We start from the raw sequence: 11330 nt of genomic DNA, 5'->3' as shown, positions 1-11330 counted from the left end.
CCCCCCCCCCCCCTCCCACACAGAAGTACAAAAAGCATCACATAGCGGCAATACTTATGCACTTCAGGAGTATCTCCCGGCCAGCGCAGCTTTTGGGTGCTGGCCGGGAGCTACTCGTCACTGCCCGGGTCAATCAGGCAGAGGCGATCGCTAGGTAACGTCAGCTGTCAGCACTGCGGCGCCGGCGCATGCGCACTTCTGACCTGATCGCTGCGAGGAACGGCAGTGTGCGATCAGGTCAGAATGCCCACCTCGGTTACATAATATATGTGTGTCACATATCAAATTAATCAGCACAGTCTCCTGTTGCGCCCTAGTCACTAAACTGCATTTTTAGGAAAAAAAGACGCCCAGCACTAGCAGAGTTGCGCCTCACTCTGCGTGGCGTAGTGTATGAGGTCACAACAATCCATATAGATTTTAGAGGCAACATAACCAGTCAACTGTGTAAAACATTGAGCTTGTGCATTTAATTATTTTGCATCACAACCCCCTCATTAACCCATGACCCTAATATGCACCACCGTTGCTTCAAACCACTTGTGGTACCTTATAAATAAAATATAATAATACTAAAACTGCATATTCCTCACCTTGTAAAACACAAGTAGGAATGATTCAGTTGTTTAAAATATTTTTATTTTAAAGGCATAGAACAAGAAATCACAAAATCTGCCAGGACAGTATTAGGTATGTTAAGAAAAATTAGTTTTATTTTAGCCAATTTCATTGCTAAATATTTAAAAAGAAAAAAAAAACCTTTACAGACTGTACACTTTATATCTTTAATCTTTAGAACAAAAGCACAGGTCCAATGAATGTAAATGCTGCATCAATGCTGTAATTGCTGTATCAATTCAGCTACAGGCAGTTTTACACTGGGAGCAGCTCTCTGAGAAGGATGGGAGATGGTCACTTTGAAGTAAAAATGTAAAAACTGTACAAAAATAAGATTGATTACTTTTCTTCATACATTCAACTATTTTGCAAGAGCAGATATTTTAGTATTAATAGTAATCTGCCATCACAAATCAATTTTACACTTCAGAAAAGAATGGCACGTTTTATATATTTACAAGACAGACTTGTTGTCTACACTATACATAAAAAAGTAAAATATATTTGCAATTTATATAGTGTATTGATAAAAAAGCAAGAATTGAATAGCGCACTCCTAACGGAAAGGTAGTTTTGGGTGGGTATTTTGCAATTTAATAGTGTACCAAAATTAACTTATTAAATAAAATATATTCTAGTGAAACCTAAAATTTATACATGTATGAACATAAAATTATTTTTGGTGTAATACATTACCTGCAAACAACTATGAAGATTCACCAGGAACTAAAAAGTTATGTAAAATTGCTTCTGAAGAGTGAATGAATCTCAACCTTAAACATAAGATAAAATCAGTGACTTGTTAATACTGAATCACACAAAGAAAAATATGTTAATAGTGGTTTCTTCATGCTAAGTTAAAATGAACTAGACATGTTCCTGACAGCATGAAGAGGTTTTCTTTTTATTAGCATGTCCTGAGAACACACGCACACTTTTTTGGGATAGTTGGGATGTGGGGTTGTTAAAATGCATCCGTAAACATTTATAGTCCTGTGGGAATTGTTTTCTGAAGCCATTAAAACAAACAAAAGTTCATATCTGAGGTATTTTACCTTCTTCTGAAACAAATATTGTCTCAGTCCTACCTCAGTGGGTAATGAAAGTAAGGGTTTGCTGCTACCCGTTTTCATTTTAAATATATATTTATATTTTTATATATATATTATGAACAAAAAAAATAAGCATTTTCCAGACTTCCCTGTCACACATAGTTTTTCATAGATCTCTTCTTAGTACATACCAAAGTTCAAGACGTGGATTGCTAAGAATATGAAAAGAACACTCCATGCCTTGTGCCTGGGAACAATTGATGGCAGGCTTTAGTTGATATTTGTAAAAAAAAGAAAAGAAAAATAACCTTTAAATAATCTACGGCACCACAAATAGAAAGATGTCCCGTTAAACGTTTCAAGGCTACTTTATAAAACAAGCAATGTTTTTTTAGTTGTGGAGGGTTTTTTTTTGTTTGTTTTTTAGAATTCATCAATTTTTCTTTGCAAGTATTTCAGCATAGAGTCCATTCCTTGAGCAGATCCCCAGATCTTCTTAAGTACTTCACACTCTCTTTCGTTTGTCTGTTCCAGATCGCCACGCATAACATTTCGGACTAAAGCTTTGGATTCTTCAAGTACCTAATAAAATAAACAAATAAATGCTTTGCAATTAATCCATTATCTTTAATCCACAACATAATCAACTATGCTAAAAAGTTCAATTCAACATACTACTGGATTGCAGGTCACAAGTTCTTTAATGCGAATCATAACTTCTTGTGTGAATGTCCCAGGCCAGAACACCTGAGAAACCAGACCTTTAGCACAGGCCTCTTGTGCAGTCAGCTTTCTTCCACTGAGTAGCATCTCATTTGCCTAAAGTAAAGAGGGTGAAATTAAAATATTTGTAAACATTGCAATTTTGTACAGAATCAGACACTCATAATATGTAAAGAGGAAAATTCAGGTACAGTAAATTGTTTTGAAAAAAACAAAACCCTAAACTAAAAATACAATATTTATAAAACTTTTCAAATTGAATACAGAGCCAATGTTTGCATGTGCATGCACATTTCAGTTACGGTTATCTGTATATTTATGGTCAAATTCAATTAGATGCGAGCTTCCTAGTGTGAATTCCTATGTATGTTACATTAACTCGCTGTTCACTGCATATTTTAATCAAGCGTGTTCCCGAACTCCAACAATTTAAAATCGAAATGGCAAGTCATTGAAATTTAGGCAAATGTGCAACCTATGTGAAGTACATGAGAAAGTGGGGAAATCACCCTGAACTTCAAAAAAGCAGCAAATTAGATGGCATGCAGTATAGAAGTAAAAGTACTAGAGCTACATAAGTCCTGTCAAATGATAGATTTTTGCAACTTTTGTAAATGAAGAAAAATGATAGCAAACAAATGTATCATAAAAGACAAAGGGGGATATTCAATTAGTGTCGGATCCTCTCAGACATGCAGTATCCCACACTATTCTATTGCGGGCCGTATCCACTCTGTTTCTGACCATTCATTTCCACCCTCTCTTATAGGCAAAAGTGAAAGGTTGAAAACAGACCTGTTTTCAATCACGGCAGGGTCAAAAACACATGGATCAGCAGAGATTCTGTTTATCCTTGTGTTTTTCGGCTTGTCGGAATTTTCGACAGGGCGGAAAAACAGCACTTTAATTGAATATTGAATTGTCGAAAAGTTCTGATTATCGGCGGATAGTGCAGTCTTTCCGGCCTGTCGAAACTTCCGACACTAACTGAAAATCCCCCAAAGTCTCAACAGTATTTTGGGGTACATTAAAATTTAGTTATTTTGAAGTGAAAAGTAGAGAAAAAAAACTACCATGCTGTCGGTATGCCGGCGGTCGGGCTCCAGGTGTCGGTATGCCGGTCGCCCGGCCGCCGGCATACCATACTACAACCACTGCAAACAGTGTATGTTTGAACAATGGATGGTAAGAATACAATAAAACAGTAATTGGACACATATTTGAGAGTGCCCTTCTTTGTATGGATACCTATGACCTGATTAATCGTATTGATTAAGGAATTACCTCCGAAAATGTATGGGTTTGTGCACGTACCTACACACAGTGTAGTGAGAGGGGTTGTCTCACCTGAACTACCCAAACTCCTGTGGGATCAGCTCCCTCCAAGGGAGAGGAAAGCAAAGCCTGTGTACTCTGCAGTAACAATGGTGGATTGGAACTCCAGGTTTTCCCAGGTTGACCAGAGTCAGCTGGGAATCATCACCAGAGAAAAGGAAAAGTTTAAAACTCATCTGCCCAGGGCTCTGATGCTGGTTAGCAGCCAGTGAGTATTGCCAGGGAATGACTGAATAGCTGTGCTAGGAACCATGCAAGAGACGGCTGCACTCCAGGTCAGTAGAACCAACTCTAGAGACTTTGGTGTTGGGTTTTTGAGTACACCTGTTTATTTAATTACTAGGCTGGTTTTCCAGGCTACTGTTTGTATTTGCTGAAGTACTACTAGTACTAATATCTGTAGTATTACAGTAGTAGTATCTGCTACTAGTAAAAAATGCTGTTACATCGGGAACGTGCCTGTCGTGTCTTATTTCCCCAACCCTGTTACACATGCTCTCTTATATATATATATTTATTAGAGATGTGCGGCGGGCACTTTTCGGGTTTTGTGTTTTGGTTCTGGATGATTTTTAAAAAAAAAACATAAAAACAGCTAAAATCACAGAATTTGGGGGTAATTTTGATCCTGCAGTATTATTAACCTCCATAACTTTCATTTCCACTCATTTCCAGTCTATTCTGAACACCTCACAATATTGTTTTCTAGGCCAAAAGGTTGTACCGAGGTGGCTGTATGACTAAGCTATGCAACACAAACACCTGGCCCAACTAGGATTGGCACTGCAGTGTCAGACAGGATGGCAGATTTAAAAAATAGTCTTTAAACAGCACATAATGCAAAGAAGTAAAAGAGGTGCAATGAGGTAGCTGTATGACTGAGTTAAGCGACACAAGTGCGGCACAAACAACATGGGATGTGCTGGAATTTGCCTAGATGTAATATATGCACACTATTGGTGGCACAGGACAGCGTACCCCTTAACCACACACACACGGCAAAGCCTGTAAAATTATTTGGATAATAATAACCCTTTTATTTGGAGCTATTATAATAATATGTAGCACAGGCGAGCGTACCCCTACACCACACAGGGCAAACCCTGTAAAAATTATTTGGATTAAATATTAATAACCCCTTTATTTGGAGTAAATAATATACAGCCCCACTGAACTCATACGGCAGCACCACTGGACTGGATTTATGCGGCAGTACCACTGGACTGGATTTATATGCCAGTATCCCTGGAATTATACGGCAGTACCACTGGATTTATACAGCAGTAGCACTGGACTGGATTTATACGCAGTATCACTGGACTGGATTTATACGCAGTATCACTGGACTGGATTTATACGCAGTATCACTGGACTGGATTTATACGCATTATCACTGGACTGGATTTATACGCAGTATCACTGGACTGGATTTATACGCAGTATCACTGGACTGGATTTATACGCAGTATCACTGGACTTATACACCAGTACCACTGGAATTATACGGCAGTATCACTGGACATATACGGCAATACCACTGGAATAATATGGCAGTGCCACTGGACATATACGGCAGTATCACTGGACATATACAGCAGCACAGGGACAACACCACTGGACTGATGCAGGACAACACAGCACCACTGCAATGGACTGGACTTATACAGCAACACTGGACATATGGCAGCAGAGGACACCACTACTGTGACTGGACTGATGCAGCACAAGACACTACCACTGTACTGAAGCAGGACACTGAGGACGGAGACACGACCTCTCGCTACACTCTCCAATGCCGGAGTGAAAATGGTGGCAATGCGCGGCTCCTTATATGGAATCCAAACCACGCGAGAATCCGACAGCGGGATGATGACGTTTTGTCTCGTTCTGGTTTCCAAGTCAGGCGGGAAAATCCGAGCCTGACTCTGATCCGGGCTCGGGTAGTGAAGTCTGGTAGGGTTCGGTTCTCAGGGAACCGAACCCGCTCATCTCTAGTATATATATTGTGGTAAGAGGGCTTGTGTCCCACCACAATTGCACATTCTGCACAGCTGCAACTGGAGAAACAGAGGTCTGGGTTTTCCATCTCACCCAGAGACAGCAGGAAGTTAGGTGCTGGAGAGGGGTTTAAAACTCCCAAACACCCACAGTGCATTGCGCTGATGCCTATTAGGGGCCAGTGAGCAGGGATCAGATTATAGCGCCAGGGACTGTGGACATTGGCCGTGCCAGGAGAGCAAGACGTGTGGCTGCCACTGCAGCAGAATGACTATTGAGCACGGGATGCGCCAGGACCTTTTATGTTTGTTGCTTTATTTATGTACCCGTGGTATATATATATATATATATATATATACACATATACACACACACATATATATACATATATATATATATATATATATATATAGAGAGAGAGAGAGAGAGAGAGAGAGAGAGAGAGAGAGAGAGAGAGAAAGAGAGAGATTTTTAATGTTATTTTAATTACTGAACAAAAGCCTTTAGCTTCTGCACTGGTTTTGTTGTGAACAATTGTTTTTGTTCATATATTTGAGGGTGGTTCAATAAGTAAGGTAACAAGACCTCTCTGATATGTGTAATGTTCTCTATATTATTCTAATTTCCTTCCTGACCAAAGCAGGCAGACCACTGCTTCCCCTCGTGGCCATTAGACTGCCCTTCATAGCCGTCATACTATCCCAACATTAGTTGTAATATGGCGTGGCTGGCAAAAACGTAGTCAAATATTGAGGTGCGTTGTGTGATCAGATTTCTGAGTCTAAAGGGCACATTAGCAGCTGAAATTCATCATCAACTTGTCGAGGTGTTCAGTGATGATGTCATGTCACGGAAACAAGTTTGGTTCACTGCCTCCTTTGATAACAGCAGGACAGACGTTCAAGATGAGCAGCGATCCAGTCGACAAAGCACGTCCAACACAGATAATAACTTGTGCTACATTGAAGGTCTGAGTCAAGACAGATGCATTCCAATTAGTGATATTGCTGAGGAACTTAACATCTCAGTGGGTACTGTGCATAAACATCATTCATGACTAACTGGGGTACTGGAAAAAGTGTTCAGGCTGGGTACTGAAGCAACTTACAGAAGTTCACAAACCCAATAGGATGGGATTGTCTTTTGGGTTCTTGACACAGTACTATGAGGAAGGAGTGTAGTTCCTGCAGCATATTGTTAACAGCAATAAAGAACGTGGGTGACACCGTAGACAAAGCAAGTATCCAAGACATGGAAACACGCAACAAGTGATTTAATCTCTTTGGATCATTGAAGAAGCCCCTGGGTGGAAGGCAATTTGCAACAGATGTTGAAGTTCAGCAAGCCGTCATGTCTTTGTTGTCAGGCACTTGTCACGGATTTCTTCTATGCCAGGATGGATGCCGTGGTATAGCGTTGGAACAAATGCTTAGACAAAGTACGGGTACTAGGTGGAAAAATAATCTGTACCAAGGCAATACTATTGATTATACATATAGGACTTGTTACATTATTTATTGAACCATCTTTTCGAACACTATATATATATATGTGTACCAGGGAAGCTATCAGCGCCACAGATGCAGTATTTAAAATATCCACACTAGTACTGGAACCACAGTGGTGAGATCACTAAAAAGATCTGCCTAGTAGACACTCCCTATAGTTTAGGGCGTCAGCCTGTTACCTCAAATAGAATAAGGCACTGGTATAAGTGCCTAAAATGGACATGTGTGGACGAAGAATGAGGTGATAAAGGCGACCACTGGTGTCAATCGAATGTAAAGAATAGGCAGTTATATAAAAAGTAAATAAAATTTATTTAAACTGTGAAGCACTAAAACAAGCCCGAGTAAAAAGATGGAAGTTGATAAGATAAAAATAACATGCACAAGGGGGTAAAAAACGCTTAAAAGATTACAAAATAACATAAACACCATAAAAAACGGTACATAGGATATTAAAATATATATAGGAATAAAAAACCAAAAAATAAAAAAATAGAGGAGTAAAACTTAGTAGTTCAGGTTTAGATCAAGGCAGCACCCAACGCGTTTCATCCTATCTGGACTTCATCAAGGGGTAGTTTGGGACTAGAGACAGGTCATCTATATATACTCATACTGAAAAGGAAGTGGTGCTTACATCACTTCCTGTAATTAATTGATTGAAACAGTAAGATAACAAGAAGTAGATAAAAAATGCCACAGGGAGATACCTCATATAAATCCCTACATAAAACATTACAAATGCGGTGTACATAGTGCAATACAACTTGATTATAACATAAAAATAGCACTGCGCCGTGGACTTCCTGTCCGGGCCCCGTGTGACCTCATATCCGCCCCACATCCGGCGTCCTTCTTTGCTAAGTGCGCATGCGCCGGCTTCGTATACCGGGATACTTCCGCGCCGTCGCTATGGATCCCGGATGCGGCGGACCAGTTCCTGTGTGCGCAGGGGAACAGAGTCCTCCGGAGGCCGTTCTCTGTCAATGCAGTTCCATCAGTTCTCTGTAATTGCGGCGGCCATGTTTTTGGAGTCAGATTCACATAAAAAGATTCCCGAGTTCATTCTTTCGTTTGGATTTTGTCCTTTTGCCCAGCATTTTTGTACAGCTCGATAGTTAGTCACACATATGTGAAAAGATAAAAAAGTGGGATCAGGGGTTTGTATTGGCGCAGTTTAAATGTAAACATAAACAATGGTGGAATATACATATAAATATATAGAAATACAGGTGCATATTATCTTTAATAGTATTAAACTGGTATGGTAAAAAACAGGGGGGACTTTTATAGGAGAGTGCCAAGTTGCCAGTGTGCACATAGAGAGATGTGCATATATTATATGAGCCGACGGACTAATAACACTTAGCGTGTAAAAGATAAAGGAGGGAGACAATGGTAAGACCATTCGGGTTTTGGTCTCAGAGATATGAACATGGTGCAAAATCCTTTGTGGGAATGGGAGGACCCCAAAGGAAGTTTATAGAGGAGTTGAGAGGCGACAAAAATTACTAATATAGTTAAAATAATTGGTGTTCATATCTCTGAGACCAAAACCCGAATGGTCTTACCATTGTCTCCCTCCTTTATCTTTTACACGCTAAGTGTTATTAGTCCGTCGGCTCATATAATATATGCACATCTCTCTATGTGCACACTGGCAACTTGGCACTCTCCTATAAAAGTCCCCCCTGTTTTTTACCATACCAGTTTAATACTATTAAAGATAATATGCACCTGTATTTCTATATATTTATATGTATATTCCACCATTGTTTATGTTTACATTTAAACTGCGCCAATACAAACCCCTGATCCCACTTTTTTATCTTTTCACATATGTGTGACTAACTATGGAGCTGTACAAAAATGCTGGGCAAAAGGACAAAATCCAAACGAAAGAATGAACTCGGGAATCTTTTTATGTGAATCTGACTCCAAAAACATGGCCGCCGCAATTACAGAGAACTGATGGAACTGCATTGACAGAGAACGGCCTCCGGAGGACTCTGTTCCCCTGCGCACACAGGAACTGGTCCGCCGCATCCGGGATCCATAGCGACGGCGCAGAAGTATCCCGGTATACGAAGCCGGCGCATGCGCACTTCGCAAAGAAGGACGCCGGATGTGGGGCGGATATGAGGTCACACGGGGCCCGGACAGGAAGTCCACGGCGCCGTGCTATTTTTATGTTATAATCAAGTTGTATTGCACTATGTACACCGCATTTGTAATGTTTTATGTAGGGATTTATATGAGGTATCTCCCTGTGGCATTTTTTATCTACTTCTTGTTATCTTACTGTTTCAATCAATTAATTACAGGAAGCGATGTAAGCACCACTTCCTTTTCAGTATGAGTATATATAGATGACCTGTCTCTAGTCCCAAACTACCCCTTGATGAAGTCCAGATAGGACGAAACGCGTTGGGTGCTGCCTTGATCTAAACCTGAACTACTAAGCAGGGCCGGTGCTAGGGTGTTCGGCGCCCTCCTGCAAACTATAAAATTGCGCCCACCCTCTCTTAACTCATAAAGGGTCAGTGTGCGTCACAAATGAGGGGGATTTACCGGGAGAGTGAATGCAGGGGCAGTGACAGGGAGTTACAGGGAGGGTGAGGGCAGGGACGCGGAAGGGTGGTTACAGGGAGTGTGAGGGCAGTGACAGGGAGTTACAGGGAGGGTGAGGGCATGGACGCTGAGGGAGAGTTACAGGGAGGGTGAGGGCAGGGACGCTGAGGGAGAGTTACAGGGAGGGTGAGGGCAGGGATGCTGAGGGGGAGTTACAGGGAGGGTGAGAGCAGGGACGTTGAGGGAGAGTTACAGGGAGGGTGAGGGCAGGGACGTTGAGGGGGAGTTAGAAAGGGTGAGGGCAGGGATGCATGCGGTGGTCTTCCTGGGCAGACAGGCGCAGTGGCGGAACTAGAAATAGTGGGTCCAGGTGCAACAATATGCATTGGGCCCCATCCCATATTAAAAATAGGGAAATAGCATCCCCCAAAATATTGTTTGTCTCACTAATAAGGGGTGTCGCCACACAATAGTACTCCCAATTCACGGTACACTACACAGTAGAGAGCCTTATACACCGTATGCCACAACAGTAGAGAAGCTTGAACACGGTACGCCACACAGTAGAGAGCCTTATACACGTAGCGCCATACAGTAGAGAGCCTTATACAGGGTATGCCAGACAGCAGAGAAGCTTATACATGGTACACCACACAGTAGAGAGCCTTATACATGTTGCGCCACAGTTTAGAGCCCTATACAGAGTACGCCACACAATAGAGAAGATTATACATGTTAACACATAGGGGGTATTCAATTATTGCCAGATTTTTCGACCAGTCGAAAAATCGGCAAATTATCGTCTGTTTTTAGGGCGAATTAGATTCACCCTATTCAATGCCTGTGCCATTTTTCTGACTTGTTAAAAAGTCCGGCACTGGCAAAAATCACGTGAATCTGCAAATTTGCAGCCGATCTACGAGTTGTCGAATTTGGGGGCGTTTTCGCCCATGCCGATTCGACATAAAAAGGGGGAAAATTCATGGGTGAAAAGAGATTTAAAATCTGGCTCAAAACGCCCGCAATTGAATACCCATGGTCAAATTTGGCACATAATTGAATACCCCCTATAGTAGAGAAGCTTATACACGTTACGCCACACAGTTGAGAGGTTTATACACGGTATGCCACACAGTACAGAAGCTTATACACGGTACGCCACACAGTACAAAAGCTTATACACGGTACGCCGCACAGTACAGACGCTTATACACAGTACCCCGCACAGTACAGAAGCTTATACACGGTACCCCGCACAGTACAGACGCTTATACACAGTACGCCGCACAGTACAGACGCTTATACACGGTACCCCGCACAGTACAGAAGCTTATACACGGTACGCCACAAAGTACAGACGCTTATACGCGGTACGCCGCACAGTACAGAAGCTTATACACGGTACCCCGCACAGTACAGACGCTTATACACGGTACGCCACACAGTACAGACGCTTATACACGGTACTCCGCACAGTACAGAAGCTTATACACGGTACGCCGCACAGTACATACGCTTATACACG

General features: G+C 41.6%; 1 protein-coding gene across 2 annotated transcripts in view; it reads right to left on the bottom strand.

The window, feature by feature from the left end:
- Positions 1 to 1498: 1498 nt before the first annotated feature.
- Positions 1499 to 11330, bottom strand: part of CDYL (chromodomain Y like) — a 359350-nt gene continuing 349518 nt past the window's right edge. For both annotated transcript variants that reach the window (XM_063923082.1, XM_063923079.1), the window contains 2 exons: positions 2346 to 2489; positions 1499 to 2252 (listed from right to left, as the gene is read on the bottom strand). In XM_063923082.1, the coding sequence (XP_063779152.1) occupies positions 2094 to 2252; positions 2346 to 2489 (303 nt within the window). In that variant the 3' untranslated portion in view covers positions 1499 to 2093. The remainder of the gene's footprint in view (positions 2253 to 2345; positions 2490 to 11330) is intronic.

The sequence above is a fragment of the Pseudophryne corroboree genome, chromosome 5 (genome assembly GCF_028390025.1).
Source record: "Pseudophryne corroboree isolate aPseCor3 chromosome 5, aPseCor3.hap2, whole genome shotgun sequence".
Taxonomy (NCBI): domain Eukaryota; kingdom Metazoa; phylum Chordata; class Amphibia; order Anura; family Myobatrachidae; genus Pseudophryne; species Pseudophryne corroboree.
Note: the sequence above shows the minus strand (reverse complement) of the source record. Positions and strands in the feature narration are given on the sequence as shown.